General features: G+C 42.3%; 1 protein-coding gene across 4 annotated transcripts in view; it reads right to left on the reverse strand.

The window, feature by feature from the left end:
* rtkna (rhotekin a) overlaps positions 1-27,676 on the reverse strand; it is a 150,160-nt gene that overhangs the window by 29,205 nt on the left and 93,279 nt on the right. For all 4 annotated transcript variants that reach the window (XM_060907185.1, XM_060907186.1, XM_060907187.1 and 1 more), the window contains exon 2: positions 394-593. In XM_060907185.1, coding sequence (XP_060763168.1) covers positions 394-593 — 200 coding nt within the window. The remainder of the gene's footprint in view (positions 1-393; positions 594-27,676) is intronic.

A 27,676-nucleotide genomic window follows, 5' to 3' on the forward strand; every position in this document is an offset into this window, starting at 1 on the left:
ATTCCTGAACTCTAACTGACCTCTGTACAATTTTTCCACGAACGCTATCCGATGCCGTGTGCTGTGCAGAATCCCAGACATCTCTGCGTATTTTGATGTTATCTGCTGTCTTTTTAATGACCTGCTTCTTCTAAAAACAAAGTAAAGTACATGTGCGTTTTCCCCTCCTTTTCTCACACACAATCCTGGGTCACATGTCCACTGACCTCACGCTAATTACTGATCCAGCTCCAAAGCCATGTGAACTGTCTGACTTTTTGAACTGTGTGTCATGATTCTGTAAAGCTACTTAGCTTCTACCAGACACTCAAATTATACAATCTAAAAATAATGAAAAATGATTAATGTAGAAATAAGGCCTTGAAGTAGGAAAAACTGAACCAGATGCCTAACCTCCGTGCCACCCGCTGCATGACCTGCGCTTCTTTCATGCGTTGCAGCTCGGACATGTACGCCATGATGCGAGCGTTACAGGTGAGCAGGCTCTTCGAGGCCTCCAGCGCCTGATCCCTCTGTGAGCAAGCGGCCAGGAGTTTACACGCTCCCTCTCGCATCCGAATCTCATGGTCAATCTTCTTCTGGATGTCACTGTCCTAAAACAAGACAGAAAAGACACAGGGTAGAAAATGTTTAACACTGCAATTAATTAAAAAGTTTAACAGAAGAAATGTTCGCTTATCTTAAACACTGCCTTACCAACGCATCGTCAGAAAAACATTATTTGCTCAACCATTAATTTGACAAAAGGGCATTCTCTTAATATAGAGAAATCTCGTGCAACGTACGTATACAAAATATGGGGCGTGTCACAACAGAATGAGTCCAGTTTGTCCAAAAAAAAATAAAATAAAAGTTGTTTTATTGGCTATTCTAAATCTCCTGTTAGCCATCATTAAAATAAGGGGTCATTTGTGAAATTTGGTGCAGCTAAGGCACACAGAAATTAAAGTGCCATTCCACCATTGGATGTCTTCTTTGGCATAAAATACAATATATTTTGACAACATATATAAATGGTATCACTAGATAGAGAAATATTTTAGCTTCAAAATGATATATCAAACATAATTTTTTGACGACAAGTATATTAATTTTGCGACCAAAGTCACCTACCCTTTTAATTTCCGCGCGTGATGTCATCGGCAGGTTCCCCTTCTTGTGTACCACGTGACATGTGACGTGGCACATATTATCAGCAATGGCGGATAGAACGCGATAAAAATAATACCAATAAATCTAGCTAATACCAATAAATCTAGCTAACTGAAAGATTAACTCAATTTTTTGCCATTTTTTTTGGCCCCCATATACGAGGAGAAATGACTCTCTCACTTTGGGGGTTTCCTGGTCTAAAAATAGACCGACACGTGGTACACAAGAAGGGGAACCTGCCGATGACATCATGCGCGGAAATTAAAAGGGTAGGTGACTTTGGTCGCAAAATTAATATACTTGTCGTTGTCAAAAAATTATATGTTTGATATATCATTTTGAAGCTAAAAGATTTCTCTATCTAGTCATGTTGTCATAAAATATATTGTATTTTATGCCAAAGAATACATCCAATGGTGGAATGGCACTTTAACAAAAAAATGTTCATCTTAACAGAAAATTGAATTTGGAGAATAACTTAACTAAACTTTACGATGTGTAAACTGAAATTAATAAAGTTAGTTTATAGGTTGTTTTCCCAGTATAATATATTTTGGTGACCAATACATTATAAAATAAGTAACGCATTTACAGCAAAATTAGAAATTCAAAATCACTACATCTTAGAAGGAACTTTTACTACACTGGACTTATCTTGTGGTGACACGCCCCATATGTTTAAGATATAAACCTGACAATAACTAAACAAATGTTCAGCTTTTACAAGCCTCAAGGTGCAGACACAAGCCTCCCCCTCTCCTAGGAAACATTCCCCAACATGTCTGTCTGCTCCACACCAGTGTCTCTGCTCAGTCATACATGAATCAGGGTGCAGAAATTAACACGGTGGAAGAACACGGCCTGCTTTGAAGTAGATACGGACACGATGAATCGTTCCTGATCTCCAACAGAGGACTGAAAACCTGAAACACACACCCTGTGTACTGTGTTTGTGTAGTCTGCGCTGAGCTGAGAACGTTACTGAAACTTACACTGGGCAAAGGGAGAGAGAGAGAGAGAGAGAGAGAGAGAGAGAGAGAGAGAACTGTGAAAGGATGAGAAAGAAAAGAGAAGGAAGTAAGAACAGAGCGATTGCTTAGTGTTGTCACCTAAAAAGGATCACGTAAACCTACGGTACTAATACTAGTCCTATTGCCCAGCCCTATTCAACAGAAGCGTTTATAAAGCCTGCTGAGAAAGATTTGCAAGAAACAGACAGAGAGGCAAAGACAAAGTAGTAACAAGGAGGAACAGTTGTGAAGAGTCAGCACAGATGTTTCAACTTTGACCTTTTAAGGATCATTTTCAGCTCCTTGTGATAAAATGCTGTGAGATGTCACCATGCTGGACTGTGTGTGTGTGTGTGTGTGTGTGTGTGTTTCTGTGCTCCTTTAAATTATACACTTCAAACCATTTTGTCCACTTAACAGGCTTGCCTGCTTGCGTTGCTATAGCAACAGCCCATAAACCCATGTTTGGGCTTGAAGAGCTCATTAAGAATAACCTGGGTTCCAATTAAGAGAATGCAACTGCTCCACACACACCAGCTTTCCAAGTCCACTTCTGAAGACAGAAGACATAATACATAAAGTCCACGTCTAATGTGAATCTATTCAAACTCGTTGATATGCAGTATAATCTACTCCAGAAGAAAGTATGAAAGGATGTAAATCAGGTTTGTAATGTTTACGGTGACAGTGTAAATCACCGTCACTACTCGACTGAAACCTGGCTTCTGAAAGAAAAATTACAAAAACTCATCTCATCTCATTATCTCTAGCCGCTTTATCCTTTTACAGGGTCGCAGGCAAGCTGGAGCCTATCCCAGCTGACTACGGGCGAAAGGCGGGGTACACCCTGGACAAGTCACCAGGTCATCACAGGGCTGACACATAGACAACCATTCACACCTACGGTCAATTTAGAGTCACCAGTTAACCTAACCTGCATGTCTTTGGACTGTGGGGGAAACCGGAGCACCCGGAGGAAACCCACACGGACACGGGGAGAATATGCAAACTCCACACAGAAAGGCCCTCGCCGGCCACGGGGCTCGAACCCGGACCTTCTTGCTGTGAGGCGACAGCGCTAACCACTACACCACCGTGCTGCCCAATTACAAAAACTACAAAACAAAATTACATGGGTTTTTTTGCCGACTGAAACACCATTACAGCGAAGTAAGCAGTGCTCTTTATTAGCAAGCCCAAAAACCTGTCTCATTAAAGTGTGTAATGAGTTAAAACCGTTAGCACATGTTAAAAGTCCGTGAGCTCAGAAAAACAGCAAATACGAGACCTACAACAAAAAACTGTGGAGCTTCTACAGAGCTGGAGGATATAAAAAGATATCTGAGCATTCAGGGATGCCATCACCAACAGTAAAACCATAATTCAGAAATGGGGACACAGTCATTTTAATTCCTCTCCTTGGCAGTGTCTGAGTCCGAGGGAAAAAAAAAAATCTGCCAGAAAGATTTGCAAAGATCCTAAACAAACAGTAAGAGACCTGAAGGTCATTGGAGATGAGAGGGATAAAAATTCACATTTATAAATCACATTCAGCAATATAAAAAAAATTTCATCCTGGAACTCATTCATTTTACTCTATCCACATTCACTGGATATGAGCAATTGCGCGCTCTGATTGGCTACTTACTACTAGGATATCAGCTCATATATGGTGAGTAGAGAGAAAAAAAAAATGGCAGAGCATGCTGCTGAACCAACAGAGGACGAAATAAAAACTCGACTTGGTACACCCTGGACAAGTTGCCAGGTCATCGGTGATAATGATAATTATTGAAAAATAAAAAGATACATCCTTGCCATCAAATACTTTCATTCCATATTTTATTGCCTTTTTTATTTTTAGGGTTTTTTGGTGGTTGGCAAACCAACTTAAAGGTGCATTACTGCTGCCAACTGGGCTGGAATGTGGAACAGGAGATATTGGGAGGGAAGCACCCATCTCATCTCATTATCTCTAGCCGCTTTATCCTTCTACAGGGTCGCAGGCAAGCTGGAGCCTATCCCAGCTGACTACGGGTGAAAGGCGGGGTACACCCTGGACAAGTCGCCAGGTCATCACAGGGCTGACACATAGACACAGACAACCATTCACACTCACATTCACACCTACGGTCAATTTAGAGTCACCAGTTAACCTAACCTGCATGTCTTTGGACTGTGGGGGAAACCGGAGCACCCGGAGGAAACCCACGCGGACACGGGGAGAACATGCAAACTCCGCACAGAAAGGCCCTCGCCGGCCACGGGGCTCGAACCCAGGACCTTCTTGCTGTGAGGCGACAGCGCTAACCACTACACCACCGTGCCACCCTATACACCTTAATTCGGCTGAAATTGAACCGAACTTGATTTCTCGGAATCGAGCTACACGACCTAGATTATGCGATTTCTGCCGAGCTACTTAGTGCATGTAAACCCTATTGAGCTACGTATTCGAGCTACTTACTTCAGCACTGCCCCTTCCGGAAGTGACGAGTGACGAGACCACAAGCGGGAAACACAACAGCCTCGGTCGGCATGACAACAAATCATGACAACGGCATGAATCTTTTCTTTTTGTGGCATTGTTTGCACTGTTAAAATTTAGCTCACTTACTGTATCACCAAATACATCTGTACAGCTGTTGCATAGCTGTGAATTGTGTACATAAACAAGTCATTGTATGTGTGTGTATATATATATATATATATATATATATATATATATATATATATATATATATATATATATATGTCCAACATCTGAAGAATGTCAATAAAAGCAAAACAATTGAACTTTTTGTGTGTTTATTAAGACACAAGTTAAATTGTAAGCAAAAAAAATATTTTTTGTAATCAAAAAATGGACTTTAGAAAAATATACGATTGTGCAAAATAAGTTGTCTTACAAAACGGTGGTCTGCGCAGGACAGTTTGTAGCCATACAGTCTGTTAGAGCAAGCCTAACAGCTTGAGCACGGAACTTGTGAACACGGAACTGCCAGTGTTGCCAGATTGGGCGGTTTTAAGTGCATTTTGGCGGATTTGAACATGTTTTGGGCTGGAAAACATCAGCAGTATCTGGCAACACTGCTGATAACGTTGTTTATACTCTTGAATAGCTCTTCTTCATGACGACAGCCGGAAGTGTACCAACACGATGGGGCGTGTTGCGCCACCTGTGGCTCGGATGCACAATGCACCTCACGCAATAGCTCGATTTCATTGTGTGCATGTAGGATTGGATTTCTCTGGCACCCTGCTGGGACCTTCAGCTCGATTACCGACAGTAGCTCGATTTGGATGTGCATGTAAACGTAGTCAGTGACTCTCCTCTGAGCCAGCAGAAAGTCTCACACTATTTATAGCAGTGAAATAGCCGGGCTGCTGCTCTGGGGGCTTTCCCCAAACACAACTCTGAGCTCAGTTCCTCTTCAGTAATAACGATATCCCAGTGCCACTGCTTCCTTCATTTTCAGCGACATCTCCAAAGAAGCTCCAACACAATCCAAGCAGTGGCTTTAGATAGCCGCTCTTCCCCTGGGCTAAGAACGGGGGATAAGCTTCAAGATGAATGCATTACTCTGAACAAATCTGGTAATGTAAATGCAAATGACATCTATTTAAATGGAAATAACGTGCAGCCTCTCTCGGTCTCTGCAGCTGCTCCAACAGGCATACCCCCACAGTCAGTGTGTGTGTACACACATTTGCAAGTAGTGTGAAAATTACACGAGTGCTGTGTAAATAATGGTCAGAAGCGTTCTGAATCATCGCTGAGAAAACAACCGCTTCACGCCAAACTAAGCAAGTACGTTTGTTTAAAAGGTAAACATTTGTCAGCGTGAACATGTTTATGATGGGTATGTCTGCAGACAACACACAGAGACACCCCACTGTTCGAGCCAGGTGTCAGAGAGGGCAACATGCCAGGCAGAAGAGTGAGAGAGTGAATGAGGACTTGGCCAGTACAATAGGATGTGAAAGGAGGGGTAGCAGGATCAAAGGGAGGACACAGCCACTCTTCTGTTCCTACAAAATGCTTAGTGAGCACGGATGGGAATAAGTGCACGAGGTGAGATCATCCATCACCTTGTATCAGGGCAGAAAAAAAAAAAAACATTTAAAAGTGCTCAGAAACTCCCCCCCCAAAAAAAAAAATTAATTAAATAAATAACCAGCCAGCAGCACGGTGGTGTAGTGGTTAGCACTGTCGCCTCACAGCAAGAAGGTCCGGGTTCGAGCCCCGTGGCCGGTGAGGGCCTTTCTGTGCAGAGTTTGCATGTTCTCCCCGTGTCCGCGTGGGTTTCCTCCGGGTGCTCCGGTTTCCCCCACAGTCCAAAGACATGCAGGTTAGGTTAACTGGTGACTCTAAATTGACCGTAGGTGTGAATGTGAGTGTGAATGGTTGTCTGTGTCTATGTGTCAGCCCTGTGATGACCTGGCGACTTGTCCAGGGTGTACCCCGCCTTTCGCCCGTAGTCAGCTGGGATAGGCTCCAGCTTGCCTGCGACCCTGTAGAACAGGATAAAGCGGCTAGAGATAATGAGATGAGATGAAATAACTAACCAGTTCTTTATGTCATGTACCAAAATTATTGGAACCTGAAGATACTAACTCAATTGGAAATAAGCATTATTCTATCCATATTAACTGGATATGAGCAATCGCATGCTCTGATTGGCTACTCTAGTACTAGGATATCAGCTCATATTGCTGGGTTTCACGTGACGTCACATCCACCTCATTAGTTATTCAAAATTTTAGCTGGTGGTCTCCCAAAGCTCAGTTGACAAAGCATTTGTATGGAGACGGTGCATTGCTCGCATGAAAAATGACTTACGCTTGTGTTGTTTTAGGTTGCTCGAATCGATCAAACCGTGAAACTGGTCAAAGTTTCTTCAGGGTTCCCCATGAACTAATTAAAATTTTTTTTTTTTTTTAAATAAAGTGAACGAACACAGGATTTCACAAAAAGACGTCGAGAAAGGTGGCTTTTGAACCTCATCTCATCTCATTATCTCTAGCCGCTTTATCCTGTTCTACAGGGTCGCAGGCAAGCTGGAGCCTATCCCAGCTGACTACGGGTGAAAGGCGGGGTACACCCTGGACAAGTCGCCAGGTCATCACAGGGCTGACACATAGACACAGACAACCATTCACACTCACATTCACACCTACGGTCAATTTAGAGTCACCAGTTAACCTAACCTGCATGTCTTTGGACTGTGGGGGAAACCGGAGCACCCGGAGGAAACCCACGCGGAGAACATGCAAACTCCACACAAAGGCCCTCGCCGGCCACGGGGCTCGAACCCAGGACCTTCTTGCTGTGAGGCGACAGCGCTAACCACTACAGCACCGTGCCGCCGGCTTTTGAACCTCTCACTGAAATCGAAGGGAGCCGAGTCAAAGCATGCTTGAGTTTGCAGTGATCGCTTGGTGAAAGGTTTCTATCTCCCTCTCAGCTACGTCCTTAGTGTTTTCCAAGTACTTTTCTTGCTGTGGGATGTTATTTTATGGTACTTTTTTTTGTCACGAAGCGCTAAAGTCCCCAGCTGTTTCTTTGTTTACTCCTCACAAAGTCCATATGCATGAAGGTCGCAACAAAATTCTTCCCCAGCCGTTCAGTTACAACACACCATGATCACTTCTCCGTCTTGTTTAACTAAGATCCAGGTCTTTAAAGGGGTTTCTGATGATCTTTGTGAATGATTTACCTGAGAGATAACAGCCAACACAAGTGAGAATCAAGCGAACTATTGTTCGTTTACACTTCAACTTGCAGCGCTTCGTTGTAAAGATGCGAACAAAAAGCTTAAAAACATACTTACACAGGCAAAAACAATACAGGATTCATTCGGCAGCGACTTGATACCGAGGTCCTTTACCCAGACACATTCAAAAAAACGTTTTAAGCCTCCATATTCTTCCACACTTTCATCTGTTTTGCGGTGTAGAAGGACGTCTGCAACACCAGATAGTTCGAGATGTCGGGGAACGACATTTTCGAGATCGTATAACACATCCTTCTTTCGCAGATCGATTCCATTGCACATAGCAATCTTCTGAATATATCTAAAGCGAGCAGTGGCTTCTGGATTACGAGCGTCCTCTGATAAGTTATCGCTAGTTGTTTGCACTACGGCAGCCGTTTAGACCACCAGCTATTTCACTTCCGGTAAAACCGCCAAGAAAAGTCACGTGACTGAAACCCAGCGATACCGTGAGTAGAGAAAAACAGAATGGCGGCGCGTGTTGCTCAACGAACTGAGGATTAAATAAAAACTACTCAAAAACAAAAATATAAAGCAACAAAATATGGAATTAAAGTATTTGATGCTAAGAACATATCTTTTTTTTTTTTACTTTTCAAGAAATATTATAGCATTTTTCACAATTTGCTGCTGTCATTTCACCTGTTTGTTTACATTCTAAGTAGAAATGATTTTGTCTGACATTTTGTAGAGTTTTTTTTAAAATTGAATTTGCAAAAAAATAAAAATGCTCCGTTTCTCAAAATCCAGTGAATTGTGGATAGAATAAAATGGCTATTCCACTCAATCTTATGGCTTATAGCCAACTCAGTGCTCTGTGCCTTGTCGGCTATCAGTTCATGTACGACTCGATTTCATGGAATAACCGTCAACTATAAGACTAGGCGCATTTGATCATTAATGCAGACTAAAAGCAATAACTCGCAGTAAGAAAAGCTTGTGTGTGCTGCAGTAAATTCCTTCCAGTTTACTCCATGACCTAAAGCTAATTACTAGCTTGCTAATGGATAGTAATTACCCAGCACCACTGTTGTTTAACCTTCAAATACTCAAACATGGCTCGTTACTTCACCACCCCATCCGCTGCGTGTATAATTACGCTGAAGAATTTGCAATAAGACCGTGGTAAGTCGACTGCTAGACTGTATCGGAAATGCCTTTTCAGACAGGAAGCGCACTGAGTCATGGGAAGTGACTCTAGTCTTTGGAGAATATCCTTTCGTTTTGAAGTCTTCCCCCCGGAAAAAGCCTCAATCACTTACCCGACAGCTCTTTTCATATGAAAAAGGCAGAACGGCTGTACGAGAGGATGACCTTCCCGAAGCATTCAGAGATGAGGAAAGAAACTGAGCACCAATAATATTACAAAGAAAATTTCTGAAATTCCTCGCTTTGCGGTTGGCACAACTCCGAAGGCTTTTATGATAAAGAAGTTGTGTCTCATAGATGTTTATTATTATTATTATTATTATTATTATTTCATTGCCTGTTCATGATCTCATGGAGAGAGACAAGGAGATAAACAACACAGTTCATGTGATAGACTGACATATGAAAATGTTCTTGTTTGATAAATGTAAGCAATTATACACAGCGATGTGCCATGTATCATTGGTGACTATGCATCATTTATCACTGGTGAGCGGACAACATTCCCTGTCCGTCTCATCACTAGGGAGAAAACATGGTGGCAGTTCATGCTGATTTTGACAGATGATTTCATACAGATGAATTTTAAGACAAAATCTACTCCAGTTATTATAATAATAATAATACATTTATATAGCGCGATATATGTACACTTTATAGTGCTTTACAATTCAAAAAAGTGCAAAAACAATTATAATTCAAGCCTAAAATCACTACAGAATAAAAAAAAAAAAAAAATCAATCAATGAACAAGTCAAAATCTAAGAAGCTGATTTAAACAGGAAGGTTTTCAATTGTTTCTTGAAACTGTTAAATGTTTACACATGACTTAAGTCCTCTCGGCAAGGTATTCCATAACTTGGGACATGCATAGACTCGCATTCTTCCACCAAATGAACTTCTCTTGATACTAGAAACCACCAAATCATTGTTGTCTGCTTTAGTTCTCTTTAGGGGCCTCTTTGTTAGAAGTTCTTCAAGGTACGGTGGAGAAAGGCCATTCAGAGACTTGAATATCATGACCAGGACTTTGTACTGGATCCATTGATGTATTGCTGGGTTTCAGTCACGTGACTTTTCTTGGCGGTTTTACCGGAAGTGAAATAGCTGGTGGTCTAAACAGCTGCCGTAGTGCAAACAACTAGCGATAACTTATCAGAGGACGCGCGTAATCTAGAAGCCACTGCTGGCTTTAGATATATTCAGAAGCTTGCTATGTGCAATGAAATCGACCCTGACAGCCTGGGAAAGAAGGATTTGTCATACGATCTCGAAAACTACCCTTCAGTCGAGTTCCCCGACATCTCGAACTATCTGGTGTTGCAGATGTCCTTCTACACCGCAAAACAGATGAAAGCGTGGAAGAGTATGGAGGCTTACAACTTTTTTTTTTGTATGTGGCTGGGTAAAGGACCTCGCTATCAAGTCGCTGCCCAATGAATCCTGTATTGTTTTTGCCCGTGTAAGTATGTTTTTAAGCTTTTCGTTCGCGTCTTTACAACGAAGCGCTGCAAGTTGAAGTGTAAACAAACAGTTCGTTTGATTCTCATCTCTCATGTAAATCATTCACAAAGATCATCAGAAACCCCTTTAAAGACCTGGATCTTAGTTAAACAAGACGGAGAAGTGATCACGGCGCATTGTAACTGCATGGCTGGGGAAAAAGTTTGTCGCAACCTTCATGCATATGGACTTTGTGAGGAGTAAACAGAGAAACAGCCGGGGACTTTAGCGCTTCGTGACTAAAAAACGTACCATAAAATAACTACACATAGCAAGAAAAGTACTTGGAAAACACTAAGGACATACAGTAGCTGAGAGGGAGATACAAACCTTTCACCAAGTGACCACTGCAAACTCGAGCATGCTTCGACTCGGCTCCCTTCGATTTCAGTGAGAGGCTCAAAAGCCACCTTTCTCGACGTCTTTTTGTGAAATCCTGTGTTCGTTCACCCTTTTGTTTATTAGTTCACGGGAAACCCTGAAGAAACTTTTATCAGTTTCACGGTTTGATCGATTTGAACAACCTAAAAAAACAACGCAAGCGTAAGGCATTTTTCATGCGAGCAATGTACCGTCTCCATACGAACGCTTTGTCAACTGAGCTTTGGGAGACCACCAGCTAAAGTTTTGAATAACTAATGAGGCGGATGTGACGTCATGTGAAACCCAGCAATAGGCAGCCAGTGGAGTTGTTTCATGACAGGTGTTATGTGCTCATATTTGCCACGTTGTGAAATGAAACGTGCAGACATCTGTACCGTGGTGAGATTCTTTAGTGTACGCTCTGGTAAACCATAAAAGGATAACACTGCGGTAATCAAGCTTGGTCGTTACCTTTGTGTGAACCATTGCCTTGGCTGCTGCTTCATCAATACACTGTCTGATCTTAAACATATTCTTCAGCATGAAAAAAGCAGTTGTTTTTTTAAGCAACACTGCAGACATGACTTTTAAGAGAGTCAGGTTATTGTCAAGAGCTACACCAAGAATACGAAGAGATTTGGAAACAGGAATCACCTCATTACCGATCCTTACTGGTGACAAGTTGTTGGACAAATGATTTGTGGTAAACAAGAAAAATCGTCATCTCCACAAGCGCAATTTGCTTTCTAGAAATCACGCAATGCCAATTACACTGACTTGTATTGTTTAAATCATCACACAGAGCTAAGAAAAGCAGTGTATTTTAGAATAAGAGTCCTCGGGATAAGTTCAGCTTCAGTTCAGATGGATCACATCAATCTATGAAGTGCTATGAAGGCATGTCCTGCCCTAAAAGCCTGACTGAACTGCTTTTCATCATGGCTCTGCTGTGACCAAGACAATGGAGGTGAAAAAAAGGATGTGAGAAGGAAAGAGGGAGAGTGAAGCATTGATGGCCAGCACTCGGCACGGAACAGGGGAAATGGGAGGAACCTGGATAGCATAAATGCACATCTGTGTAAACTGGAGTGAGACTAAGAGGTATTGGGAAAAAAAAAAAAAAAAACTGACCGCAGGCATGCATCCACTTACGCCGGGATACGAGCATTGTCCAAGTCTCTCAAACTCTCCTGAAGCAGCTGCAGCAATAACAGTGAGGAGTTTTTGCTTTTGGAGGAGGACCATTTTGAATCGGGAGCCACAGCAACACAAGATTTATAAATTTATTCATGAATGAACAAATGTGAAAGCATTACTCCATTAATACCGTTTGGTTTCAGAGTTTCGTGCAGACGGACGGCTAAAGCTCGCTCTGAATTATAAATTAAGCACAGGTCCATTATTCAAACGTCTTGGTAGTCTGGTGAAAGAAAAAATAAATAAATAATAGGGCGGCACGGTGGTGTAGTGGTTAGCGCTGTTGCCTCACAGCAAGAAGGTCCGGGTTCGAGCCCCGTGGCCGACGAGGGCCTTTCTGTGCGGAGTTTGCATGTTCTCCCCGTGTCCGCGTGGGTTTCCTCCGGGTGCTCCGGTTTCCCCCACAGTCCAAAGACATGCAGGTTAGGTTAACTGGTGACTCTAAATTGACCGTAGGTGTGAATGTGAGTGTGAATGGTTGTTTGTCTCTATGTGTCAGCCCTGTGATGACCTGGCGACTTGTCCAGGGTGTACCCCGCCTTTCGCCCGTAGTCAGCTGGGATAGGCTCCAGCTTGCCTGCGACCCTGTAGAACAGGATAAAGCGGCTAGAGATAATGAGAATCTGTCACGATACGTAGCCATGGCATGTCATGATGTAGCTGTCTGTGAAAATAATACCGTTCTGCTGTAGTTCTACTAGGTAATGAAGCAACGTCAGCATTCTTACTGAAAGAGGAGAAAAAAACAACAACTTTTGGGCGTTGTGCACTAATTCACACTACTGACACTATTGCAGACAAGCTACAGCTGCCAGTGAAAATTATACCTACACAATGCTCTTACAGTGCACACAAACTACAGTGACACCCAGAAGCAAAACAGAAGGAAAGGCTACATTCCTGCCCACACCCAAACTGCAGGCTTTCACTGACCCGGGAGATCCAGCCTCCAATTAGCTGACCACAGTTATGTGCTCGCTCTCTCACAGACACACACACACACACCATGATCCCAGCACTCCTCCCCTCATTCTGAATGAAGAATGGCAGATGGACAGATGTTCTCACAGCCAACAGTATAGTGATCTACAAAACAGAGGTGGACAAATGATAAATTCATTAACTAGCCCAGTGGGCGAGCGAGAGCACCAATGTGCTGCTCAGGCCCGTGTTTTGGTTGACGGAAAGCTGAACGGATTAAAAGGTAGCAGCTAATGTAATGCATCAACGTATGGTGAGCTAGCTAGCTAAGAGAATTAATAGAGACAAAGGGAAACAAGCGTGCATCTAATTATTAGCTCATCTGGCCACACTGTCGCCTGTCCAGGGTCGTCCACGTTTCACGAAAATTGCTTCTTCTCGCGCAATCAATGAAGAATTGTTATCCTTTCTGGCAGGAAGGTAGGGCTAAGCTGGGATGCATACAGTTTCTACCCAAATTTACATAATTGCAATTAATAATGAAGATATGGAGTAATTAAGCCCTAACGAGCAGTTTCCACACAAATCGCTTCTTCACCCATTTTGATTCTCTCTCCATGAAGGTAGGGGCACCTAGGGTGCATATAACTTCTACCCAGATTTGCTTAATGACAATTATTAATGAAGTTATGGACTAATTAAGCCTTATTGAGCAGTTCAACAAAAATCGTTTCTTCTCAATCAATTTCGCGCCGTTCTGGATTCTTTCTGGCAAATAGGTTGGTATTTCTAGAGTGTATATCGCTGCTATGTAGTGTATATAGCTTGCAACATTTATTGTGCAAGGTGGCCCACTTTAGATCGTTCCTTCTGGACTAGACGGGGCCGGAGTGAGCTACGACGTCATTGACGGTCTCATTATTCTCTTCTAATTTAGCACATCATGGTTGTGCCTTCGATGTATATTGGGAAAAGAATGCTGGAGAAGGAGTTGCCGGGTAGAAAGAAAAGAGGAAGACCAAAGATGATATTTATGGATGTGGTGAAGGAGGACATGAAGATGGTTGGTGTGACAGAAAAAGATACAGAGGAAAGGAGGAGATGGAGGGACATTATCCGCTGTGGCGACCCCTAACGGAAACAACCGAGAGAGAGAAAGAAGGTGGTTGCGCCCTCGACAAAAAGTCGTTGGCCAGCATTTCCTCAATGAGATTAAAGCCATGTTCACACTTATACCGGTACAATAGTGGTATAACTGTATCGATACAAAGTATACCGGTACAGTTTAGTGCATCTGTCCACACTAGCGAGAAATGTTTGCAGTTTTCTTTCACGGTAGTTGAAATGCGTGTGCGCGAAATGTTTCCGTGGTTACCGAGTAACTTCCTTCCGAGAATATGGCGGATGAAACAACAACATGTGTGTGCTTTTTGTTGTCAATGTACAGTCTGTATTTCTGGTGGTCATTTATTCAGTCGAATCGTATAAAACGCGCGAGGCAGTTGAGAAAGACTCGTACGTGTACCCCTCAACTGTTCCTGGCATCGCTCGTCTCCCTAAAGCTCCAACAAAACACATAACTTCATCTTTGCTCCATGTAGCTCCACGGTCGTTTTGAGCCATTTTGACGTTTTATTTACAGCTGGAAAGCACGTACGTATTGTATTGTATGAATAACCCGGAAGAAGTAGGAATGGTTCATTGCGCTTGCGCATTATATTTGTATCGATACAGAACCACTTCATCTGTTCACACTACAGTGAAGCGCTATAGTACCGATACGAAACCCATACATTTGTGGGTTACGTACCGATACAGTTATACCACTACATTACCGGTATAGTTGCTGGTGTGGACAGGTGTTGCGGTACGAAAGTAGTATCGTATCGGTACAAAATCTCTAGTGTGGACAGGGTATTAGTGTCCTGTTCGGACGTTGCACATAAAACATAATTCGAGTCTGGCTAGCATATTTACCTGTGAGGTGACTGGGGAGATATAGGACAGCTTTTTTCAGTTTTGTTGGTGTTTTCACATCTCTACGTGTTCCTGATCTTGAAATCATCAGTAACCAATGCGTGCAAATTAAAAAAAAAAGTTCTCTCTGTTAACAAGCTGATGACTGTAGGGCAGCAGGTGGTGGGATTCGAAATCGCCAGTATGCAGTAGTTAGCGTCTGGCAGTCCATCGCACCATTGTGAAGCATTTAAACATGGCTACCTACCAAACAACAACAACTTTGGTTTTGTGAAAGACAATGAAGAGGTTTTCTGACTATCTCTGGAAAAAAAAAAAAAATCTAATACGCCAACATGAAATCTTACCCATTTCCGTAAACAGGAGCTGACTGGACATTAAAGTCTACTTTTATAGCACTTATTTTACATAATTCATGTATGCATTGAATAAAAATACAATAAAAACCACAGTTACTTGATGAAAAACCCAGATTCATCATGGAACATGAAAATATCTTCAGTTATCAAGATGAGATATATTTGCCATGTTGTTCACCCACACCATGACCCCTTTCCCACAGGCTCCAAACTTGAACAAAGTCTGCATTGAGTCATGCAAATCCCAACACATACCCAGTTTCTCTGAGGAACAGAATAAAACACTTTTGTCTGAGCCTTTTTTTTTTTTTTTGCACTGGCTGGTTTTATAGAGCCAAGACGCATTTGTTTATCATTTTTGAAGATACTACTGACACAGGAGTCTACAGTCATAAGCCTTCCATATGCAACAAAAAAACTAACCAAAAGCAGAGTTGACTGTTAATTCCAGCAGCCAAACAGTAAGGGAAAAGACTTCAGCAACAAATAACTGCACAATGAGTTAACCAGTATTATGTAGGCTAAAACGGCATTCCATTAGAGCCACAGCAGCACACTGCTCTCATTATTATGAGTACAATGGGCCATTTGAGATGTGTATGTGCGTTATCTGCAAATGCGTGCTATGCGCCTTTGAGACTGCAGCCAGCTGTTCTCTACACAAAGGAGCGCAGCTTTCCAGCACAGATGCGTACTGGCTGGAGACGTTGAAGAATCAGAAATCAGAACTTTATTATTCATCAAATCTACAGAGGAGACGAAAGACTTGACAAATTGGTGCAAAACATCCAACATGGAACCGACGTGGATGAGTGACAAAATAAAGGAAAATCCAACGTTTAGTCATCACAAGTCACCAGAATAGCTTCAATGCAGCTTGGTATGGAGTCTACAAGTCTCGAGTGAGTGATGAAAACAATTCTTCCAAAAAAACAGTCTCAAATGGTGGTTTGATGTCGGTGGTGGAGACATTGTTTAAGATGTCAATCCAAAATCTCTCATAGAAGTTGAACTGGGTTGAATTCTTCAGTCTGGTGACTGAAAACCACTGCATATGATTTACATCATTGTCATATTCATCATTCATTCCGTGAGGCTCATGTCCTGTGGATGGACGAGGAGACATCCTGAATGAGGCCACTCCCATCAGAGGATAAAAAAAATAGTCTCAATGAGGCTGTAGCTCATAGTGGCCACTGTTGTGCGAGTTTGAAATCCGATCAATCCTGTGGGAGGAGTAGCGATTTTTGTGAAATTGCATTTGACCCCTGTGGAGCCGCATCCATGGCAGGTAGCGCCACCTGGTGAACAACTCTTGTTGGAATATGTCTTTAGAGTCTTCTGGCTCAATTTCAATGAAAACATCGTAGCAGTTTACGAACAGAAGTGTTTGGTGTGACGAGTCACCCAAAATTTTCAAACGGCCATAAAAATGTTCAACATGACAGATGGTGCCACTGTCTTGACAACTTTTATACATACCAACCTGGGGAACATTCCATACGGGTTTGATCAAAATCTGATCACTCCTGTAAGAGGAGCAGCGATTTCCATGAAACTGCATGTGACCCCTCCGTAGCCTCATCCATAGTAGCCGCCTGGTGAACAATTCTTGTTGGTAGATGATGTCTTTAGAGTCTTCTAGGTGAGTTTAAGTGAAAACGTCGCAGCAGTTTACGAAGAGTAGCGTTTAACGTGACGAGTCACTCAAAAAATTTCAGACACCCATAAAATCGTAAATATGAAAGGTGGCACCACCATCTTAAGCCTAGGTCACAACCGGCCATACGTGCTCCTACGGCCGGCCTACGTGCAAAAAACGCAAGAAACGCACGGAGGGCGCGCGTGTGACATGCTGATTTTTGAGCCGTAGACCGGCCGCAGAGGTTCTTAGTCATGTCAAACAAACTCTACGGGCGATTATGTTTTTTTCAGGTTGCAAGACAAACTTACGGCCAACGTGCGTCTTTCTCCACGAACAACAAAAAAAAAAAAACGCAGCTATTTGGGAAACGCCAAAAATCGCACGGCCAAAAAAATCGTACGTCCGGTTGTGACCTAGGCTTTAATTGACAACTTTTATGCACACCTACCTGTGGAACAAAGTTTGTTCGAAATCTGATCAATCCTGTATGAGGGTTAGCGATTTTTGTAAATTGTGGATGGCCGACGACAGACGACACGTGATCGCATAAGCTCATCTGGCCTGGCTTACGGCCGGATGAGCTAACGATCAGTCTGAAGAACGTGCAATTATGCTTCCATTTGTACTTACAACTATTCGAAACGAGTGAAAATTTGCAAACAAAAATATCCAGGAAAAAACAAACAATTACTCTGAACTTTAAATGAGTAAAATCCGAAAGCAAGAACAGACTGTCACATGCTGCGATTTCTGCTAAAGGGGGTGTTACTAAGTACCGTGTGACACATTCCACAGATTATATTTGCTCCTCCAAGCTGTTAAAGTCTATAAATAAACCTGATTTGCAAGAATTGTTAAGCACGGGTTTGATCACTGCTTGTTCACTGGGAAAGTCAACAAAACATGTATAAGAATGATAGCGAAATGAAGTAAAAGGCATTAAAAATATTAATCTACTACAGGAGCAGAAAAAGTGAGAGTTTCAGGGGAACGCTGTTCTGAAATGGACACCTATTCTCCATCAACTCTCTTTATCCTATGTTTATGAGTACATCAAATACCTTACAAGCTTTTAAATGTCAAAGTACAGCGATCACAAAGCCAGAGCGGTAATAGTTTACACCCCCTTGACTGCAATGACGTTATCTACAATGATGAAAATAAAACCCAAAACACATCATGCAATGTGGGCTCCAAGAATTTGTCAGACTGAAACAGTGCACAAGACACGTAAAGGTCACTGTATTGAGCGCATTATTGAAGAGAAGCGCTCAGAAATGTTTGAATGCAGCAGGCAGAGCCAAAAACAGTTTATAAAAGCTAAACCACCACACAAGTAGCAGTAAAAAAGAAAAAAAAAAGCCTGATCCTTCACAAAGAGTGCGCACACAGGGATGGAACGTTAAGTGTGGTTTCTAAATGAAGAGCTGAGAAAGAGCCAGGCTTAATGTCTGAGGAAGACAGCCATTTTCATCTTTTCTTCCTGGGAGCTCCTGGTGAAGCACTAAACCACTGCAAGCCTTGATTGAAGCATGATTGTAATGATACTCCTGGGGTGGATAAATCATAAATTCATTACCCAACACACCATGCAAAACAAAAGGCTCCAGCATGCTGCCCAGTCCTATATTTTATTCGGCTAGAAACCTCAGGGACTATACTAAAAAGTAGTAGCTAACAATAATGTATGGCCAGCAAATTATCTAGTTACGCACATTAATAAAGACAAAAGTGAAAAACAACATTATATGGGCTGTTTCACAGTCATGATTGTCTTTTTGAATAACGCCAACGCCAACTAACCCCTGCAAACAGGTCCAGTATAGATATCCAGGGTGTTTCAAAATATTTGATATAATTTCACAATCTTCGCCAATTCTCGTTTAACTGACCTCAAATTTTAACAGCATGTGTGGAAACAGGTCAAAATTTTATCTTTTTAGGTATAGAAATGCCATTCACCGGAAAAAAAAAAAGGCGTTTTGACGTGTGCCGCGTCTCAGGTGGCGCGCATGTTGAAAATTTGCGAAATCGTTCATGGAATCCAAATACCTTTGAATTTCTCATTTCGAGGAATAAATTTTCTATTGTTCAACATTAAGCCTGTTCAGTTTCATTTACCTAGACTATGTACAGTAGTTTCTGGGATATTTACATCTCAAATAACATCACATTTAAAAAAAAAAAAAAACACCCTGTAAAAACACCACCTTACAACCACGAACTTAAAAGTTTTTTATTGAGATTTCATGTGATAGACCAACACAGAGTTGCACATAATTGTGAAGTGAAACGAAAATGATAAATGGTCTTCAAAATTTTAAACAAATAAAAATCTGAAAAATGTGGTGTGCATTAGTATTCAGCCCCCCTGCGTCAATACTTGGTAGAGCCACCTTTTGCTGCAATTACAGCTGCAAGTCTTTTGTGGTATGTCTCTACCAGCTTTGCACATCTAGACACTGAATTTTTCCCCATTCTTCTTTGCAAAATAGCTCAAGCTCAGCCAGATTGGATGGAGAGCGTCTGTGAACAGCAATTTTCAAGTCTTGCCACAGATGCTCAATGGGATTTAGGTCTGGACTTTGACTGGGCCATTCTAACACATGAATATTCTTTGATCTAAACCATTCCATTGTAGCTCTGGCTGTATGTTTAGGGTCATTGTCTTGCTGGAAGGTGAATCTCCTTCCCAGTCAAGTCTTTTGCAGCCTCCAACAGGTTTTCTTCCAGGATTGCCCTGTATTTAGCTCCATCCATCTTCCCATCAACTCTGACCAGCTTCCCTGTCCCTGCTGAAGAAAAGCATCCCTGTAGCATGATGCTGCCACCACCATGTTTCACAGTGGGGATGGTGTGTGCAGGGTGATGAGCAGTGTTAGTTTTCCGCCACACATAATGCTTTGCATTTAGGCCAAAAAGTTCAACTTTGGTCTCATCTGACCAAAGCACCTTCTTCCACATGTTTGCTGTGTCCCCTACATGGCTTCTTATGCCTGTCTTTCAACAATGGCTTTCTTCTTGCCACTCTTCCAAAAAGGTCAGATTTGTGGAGTGTATGACTTATAGTTGTCCTGTGCACAGATTCTCCCACCTGAGCTGTGGATTTCTGCAGCTCCTCCAGAGTGATCATGGGCCTCTTGGCTGCTTCTCTGACCAGTGCCCTCCTTGCTCGCTCTGTCAGTTTAGGTGGACGGCCATGTCTTGGTAGGTTTGCAGTTGTGCCATACTTTTTCCATTTTTGAATGATGGATTGAACAGTGCTTCTTGAGATGTTCAGAGTTTGGGATATTTTTTTATAACCTAACCCTGCTTTAAACTTCTCCAGAACTTTATCCCTGACCTGTCTGGTGAGTTCTTTGGTATTCATGATGCTGTTTGTTCTTCAGTGTTCTCTAACAAACCACTGAGGCCTTCACAGAACAAGTGTATTTATGCTGAGAGTAAATTACACACAGTAGGACTCTATTAACTAATTAGATGACTTCTGAAGTCAATTGATTGCACTGGATTGTATTTAGAGGTATCAGAGTACAGGGGGCTGAATACTAATGCACACCACATTTTTCAGATTTTTATTTGTTTAAAATTTTGAAGACCATTTATCATTTTCGTTTCACTTCACAATTATGTGCTACTCTGTGTTGGTCTATCACATAAAATCTCAATAAAAAAAACTTTTAAGTTCGTGGTTATAAGGTGGAAAAATGTGAAAAAGTTCAAGGGGTATGAATACTTTTGCAAGACACTGTATATACCCTGGAGTTTTTAATCCCTTATTTTTCAGGGACACACCAGCCCTCCTACAGCACTAATGTCTCTTATAAAACATGCTCGTTAAGAGTCAAATGCGGTCTCAGTTTGACCTTGTGGTCATTTCATTTAATTCTACTTCAATTATTATGACACTTAGATTTTACTGGTTAATTTCAGATTTGCATTTTTATTTAGCACTAAACTCGGTTTTACTTTGGGACGTATACTGTACTTTCATTCACAATAGAAAAGATATATAGAGCTCTTTTCCAAAATGCTATAAATCCATTTTGATTGTTTTCAGAAAAATAACATTTATTTACCCAGACCCATAAAGTTTGCAAATATTTAATTTATCCTGTTATAATAGATAGTTGGTTCTTGCCTCACAGCAAGAAGGTCCGGGTTCGAGCCCCGTGGCCGGCGAGGGCCTTTCTGTGCGGAGTTTGCATGTTCTCCCCGTGTCCGTGTGGACCGGGTTTCCTCCGGGTGCTCCGGTTTCCCCCACAGTCCAAAGACATGCAGGTTAGGTTAACTGGTGACTCTAAATTGACCGTAGGTGTGAATGTGAGTGTGAATGGTTGTCTGTGTCTATGTGTCAGCCCTGTGATGACCTGGCGACTTGTCCAGGGTGTACCCCGCCTTTCACCCGTAGTCAGCTGGGATAGGCTCCAGCTTGCCTGCGACCCTGTAGAACAGGATAAAGCAGCTACAGATAATGAGATGAGATGAGATGAAGCAGAAGACTCCGTTGTTGCACAGTTTAAAAAAAAAAAACCCGCACAAGACTTGAAACAGATGTGAGACACTTTTGCAGCAGAGCTTCACATGTAGTTGAAATGTGAATTCGTCGAAAAGGGTCCTCTCCGGAAAACTACAAGGATGGTCACCACTTCAGTTATTACAGTTACCACCGTGTACAAACATCGCTGTACAGTACTTGAAGATTTGTACTTAAAATCATCTATTTCAACAGATTTTTCACTTTGTATACCTTACTCTTCTGGACTACAAGAAATTTTCGAAACGCGCTATATGTTGCCGTCTTCTCACCACATGTAAAATTCCCAGTGTAGGACCTGCAGCTCTGAAATTCTGCACAGTTTATTTCCATCTCAAAAGGTCACAAAAACATCAGGTTTGATTTTTGGACTACTGTGGACCTGAGAAGTACACCCTGACCGTCAAACAGAGTATAAATTCCTGTTGACGGGACGGCCGTGTAGCTACTGTTCTTATCCTCTGCTGATAATGTTTTTGATCCATTCACTGCGCACCCTAAACATGAATTTCTTTTCCCTCCCATTTTTAAATTATAGTCACATTTTTTAGCAGTCACCTCCATGTTTCACTTTGCTCCACGCCTGTCTCTCTATCAGATCACCACCAAGACTATAAATGAAGGCAGAGGAGTTTCCATTTGTATCCTAGCAGAAGGAACAGTAAGCTAAAACTGGCTGATCTCCGATAGCAGTTAATCCCAGGCTTCAGTGCAGCTTGAGGGTATGAGAAGATGCACTCTATGAACTAATGGAAAGTACAAATGATGAACACTTTCTGTGAAGAGGTCCATGTGCCACGATCCAACTGATGCAGGTATTGCATCAAGGTTGCAACAAATCTGGAGGGTTGACATGGACAAAATAAAACCGCGATTGAGGTTTGAGTTTTAAAGTCACGATGTTAAAAGCTATAGAGGATTTCGACGTGACGTCACAGGTGACGTGACGCCCCGGTGTCCGCCATTTTGAAGGTCAAGCTAGCTAATGTCAACAACAGTAGCTAGTATGTTACTGTAGCAATGTTTACGTTCGGTCATTTGGATGACTGTTAAAACCTTTCAGTCTCAAGTTTTTCCTTTACTGTATTTACTAGTTTACTGAGCTAGCATGCTTGGGCAGGCTGGGAGCGAGCGCGCTAGCTCGGGCAGGCTGGGAGCGAGTGCACTAGCTCGGGCAGACTGAAAGGTTTTAACAGTCATCCAAATGACTGAACGTAAACATTGCTACAGTAACATACTAGCTACTGTTGTTGACATTAGCTAGTGCTAACAGCTAGCTGCTAGTGCACTGCTACAACTACACCGACCCTAATAATACAGTTCTTGGTCATTGCCTGGTAACAGCAAATTTATAACGGGCCATGTCTCAACAGAATAAAGTTATTTCAATGACATTTAATAGCATTTTGTTTATCCTGAGGACCGAAAGTAAATGAAAATGTGAACAAACCTTAGCTGTAATAAGATGGCGACCACCAGCTCCAGGGACGACCCGCTGATGTAGGCATGTTACCCAGCCTGGTTTTTAACGACATAGGTATACAGATCATGTGGGCCGAAGTCAGGTAAAGACGAGGGCTTCGTGTACTTCCGTACGTCAGTGAACAATCCTGGTGGAAGCAGGTAAACGTCGTTCTCTAAGCCTGCTAACCTCAATTTTTGCAAATACCTCTCCCTCTGCTCGCCCTGTAAATGCCCTACGTCGCTGGATAGTGAAGGTGTTTTCTGCATCTCGCTCCTTTTTTTTTTTATGTTTTTTCCCTGGTATTTCCCACACGCCTGACTGCAGGTCAGGAAGATCACCCGCACTGCAGCGCTGCAAAGCCAGAAAAAGATAGCCTGGTAACGTGTACGGATCACGTACACCAGCATCATTGATTTTCTGGTGATATCGCTTCTTACTCGCATCATCTAGGCCGGATAAAATACTCGACAATGAGACTTCGTCATGATCAACAGTGTATCGCTACCGGTAGTCGCCATATTTGTGACCGTCAAAATGGCGCCGGCTACTTGTTGACATGGCAACGGTCACGTGGGTCGAAAACCTCTATACTGCAAAATGGTACGAATTTCAATTCAGCTACAGCCTTCTTCCTGGATATTTCATGAATTACTGAAGACTTTAAACTTTGTTGAAATACAAAATGTCACCACAGTAATACAGATTTACCTGGAGACATTCAGAAGCCTTACGTTCTGCCTTTCTATTATGCTGGAATATGCCATACTTGGAGCTAAAATTTTTTGCTAGCACCTCAGTAACTGCAACAGCACATTAATCTGGGACTACAGTCCAAACAAACAAATTAGATCTGATGATATGCAAATAAACTCTGATTTAGAAAAAGTATTCAGCCTAAGCAGAGTTCAACCTTTCCTGCCACACTTTCCACTATTAATCTTCCTCCAGTTGCCGCATGCACACATGTAAACACTGCTGTGTTCGCTATAATGCCGTGGCGACTTATGTACAGATAAGTCAGATTGTTTAGGATAATCAAAGCTGAGTGTGTAAGAGGAAGAGAGCACTCTGTGCAGCCAGAAGCTACTGAATACAGATTACTGAAGCACTGGGAGACTGCATTACACTGAAGAGTTATTCCATGAAATCGAGTCGTACATGAGCTGATAGCTATAAGCCATGTATGACCAGATTGAGTGGAATAACTGTTTTTATTCTATCCACAGTCACTGGATTTTGAGAAACAGAACATTTTTAGTTTTTGCAAATTTGATAAATAAAAACTTTATACAAAACGTCCGACAAAATCATTTCTGCTTAGAATGTAAACAAACCGGCAAAATGACGGTAGCAATTTGTGAAAAATGCTATTATAATAATAATAATAATAATAATAACTAGAAAAGCACTCGGAGAGTGCAAACCTCCACCAAGAATCCTTTAAAAAATTCCAGGATCTAGAAGGTGATCTGGATCACCACCAAAATTTAATGGATTGTTTCTTGTGCCCAGTCACACCTCTGGAAAAAATTTCAGAGCAATCCGTTCATAACTTTTTCCGTAATGTTGCTAACAGACACACCAACAAACAAACAAACAAACCAACACTACCGAAAACATAACCTCCTTGGCGGAGGTAATAATAATTCTTGGGGGAAAAAAACAAAAACAGGGTGGCACGGTGGTGTAGTGGTTAGCGCTGTCGCCTCACAGCAAGAAGGTCCGGGTTCGAGCCCCGTGGCCAGCGAGGGCCTTTCTGTGAGGAGTTTGCATGTTCTCCCCGTGTCCGCGTGGGTTTCCTCCGGGTGCTCCGGTTTCCCCCACAGTCCAAAGACATGCAGGTTAGGTTAACTGGTGACTCTAAATTGGCCGTAGGTGTGAATGTGAGTGTGAATGGTTGTCTGTGTCTATGTGTCAGCCCTGTGATGACCTGGCGACTTGTCCAGGGTGTACCCCGCCTTTCGCCCGTAGTCAGCTGGGATAGGCTCCAGCTTGCCTGCGACCCTGTAGAACAGGATAAAGCGGCTAGAGATGATGAGATGAGAAAATATGAAAAGAAAAATGGCGGCAAGGTGGTGTAGTGGTTAGCGCTGTCGCCTCACAGCAAGAAGGTCCGGGTTTGAGCCCCGTGGCCGGCGAGGGCCTTTCTGTGTGGAGTTTGCATGTTCTCCCCGTGTCTGCGTGGGTTTCCTCCAGGTGCTGCGGATTCCCCCACAGTCCAAAGACATGCAGGTTAGGTTAACTGGTGACTAAATTGACAGTAGGTGTGAATGTGAGTGTGAATGGTTGTCTGTGTCTATGTGTCAGCCCTGTGATGACCTGGCGACTTGTCCAGGGTGTACCCCGCCTTTCGCCCGTAGTCAGCTGGGATAGGCTCCAGCTTGCCTGCAACCCTGTAGGACAGGATAAAGCGGCTACAGATAATGAGATGAGAAAAACCAAACAAAAAAAAGTTCTTACTTTTTTTTTTGGGGGGGGGGGGTCGTTTTCAAGTAGAGTTTTTATTTCATCCTTGGTTGGTTCAGCAACACGTTCTGTCATTTTCTTCTTCTTTAGAGTTTTTTTTTATGAGCTGATAGCCTAGTAGTAGAGTCACCAATCAGAGCGCATGATTGTTCATATCCAGTAAATGTGGACGGAATGAAATACATTATACTAACATTTTTTTCGCGGTCCGGTTTCCATCAAATCGTCCACTCTGACTGGCTCGCAAGTGATCCAGAATTCTACAATCTGGACCCCGGTTACGGACCTTTGGCAACTCGCTTGTTCACAACAACAAACATAGTAGCAATTTTTTGTCAACATTTATTTTCGCATTTCTCAGTATAACAGCATTAATTTTACAGCATGGATAGCGATAACAGTGGTCACAGCGAAAGCACCTGGTTTTGTGTCACCTAGATCAAGTTTTTTATTTTTGGAAAATTCCGAGCTGACGTAGCTTGTCAAACAGGTTCTTGACGAGCTTGTAGGTTTGTTCTAAATATGGTTTCCCTTTCGGGCGCGCTCATTTTCTGTTAGAATTTGGTAAAGAAAAAAATATATTATTTACCAGCTTAAGGTCGGTCCGTATCGTGAAATACCGTGACCGAGGTCTTGAAAATACTGACCGAGGCCTCATTTCACGATACGGACCTCCCAGCTGGTAAATTATTTATTTATTTATTTATTTATTTCAGGTCAGGGCTGCATCTGAATACCCAGTATGTACCAACAATGGTTAAGTACCAACTAGCCGACTGTAATTGTAGTATGTTCTAAGGACTCCGTTCAGACGTATCCACCGCCATGTTACCCACCCCCTGACCCAGATGTTCACAGATGACATACGCCCATGTATGCTGCGAAATAATATTTTTTCTAACGGCAGAAGTGTTGAAACAATTCCTGATGCATTTGAACCCCACTGGAACAACTGGCTTCACTTCTGACAGCCATCGTCTGTCTACATTTTCCTGGGGAAATTCTTATTCTTCAGATATTCAGAGACTCCAGCTGAATTATGGGATATCATAGTGTAATATAGTGTGGCACGTTTGCATACTACAGATGTAGAAGATCATCAAGGTACCGTTCGACTACTATTAAGTGCCTACTGAGTATTCAGACACCCTGCATACTGGTTTTTGCGTATTAATAGTATGGAAGTACGAGTATTCGGAGGCAGCCTTGGTTTAACTACAGTATCAGTAGATTTGTTGCTCTTTTTCTACAATATCCAATCCAACATGTACTACTGATGAGGGCCTGTACCAGTACATTAACATCTTATCTATGTTGCCTGTGCTTGTGTTATTCGATGCAGGACTGAAGAAATGAAGGCATGAGTGCTGGGAACAGTAAGACCAACGTGCACTGAAAGCATTTCTGAAGCACTGGTGCTCATCTGTATAAAGCACATCTCATCTGCACGCACACACACACACAAACGCAGAATAACAGATGAAATTTTAGTGGCAATGGTTTACATTATACACAATATCTTCATTGGGAGACAATTAGAAAGTAAACTATTTTTACATACGACAATTTCTCTACAAATAAACAAATCGATACAGTAATGTGACCGCTTTCTCAGTCGATCATATGTATTGAGATTGAAATACACACCGTGCTGTTGGGGTTTGATTCCTCAGGATCGCTATAGTTACTAATGCATTGTAGTGCAGTGGTATCAGTTGTTTTGTCTGATAATTCATGACTCGGTGTTCACGAATTAATGCATTTAGAGGAAAACAATGCCTTCAGAGTGTACAGCCAGAGCGTGCACACACCCACGCTAGGCTGCTCAGAGCCTCATGCAGTCACACACTCACACCCAGAGAAACAGAGAAGGCTCAACAGATTACATGCTCGCGCGCACCCGTGTCCAGCTGCAGCCTTTATATCCCAGCAGCTACACTGATGCTCTGAGAACAGACCACAGACAGGGAGGATGGATAAATAAATAAATAAATAAATGGGAGAGAAAGAAAACAGACAAATCGGTAAACATGATCGCACAGAGAACTGGAGTAAATAGAATACAAAAAGAAAACAGAGCAGACGTACGCGGATTCTACAGGCTGTTATGACAAAAAATGAGGACGTGGGTAAAGAAACTAAGAGATGGAGGTCA

This window comes from Neoarius graeffei, chromosome 24 (assembly GCF_027579695.1).
Source record: "Neoarius graeffei isolate fNeoGra1 chromosome 24, fNeoGra1.pri, whole genome shotgun sequence".
Classification (NCBI taxonomy): Eukaryota; Metazoa; Chordata; class Actinopteri; order Siluriformes; family Ariidae; genus Neoarius; species Neoarius graeffei.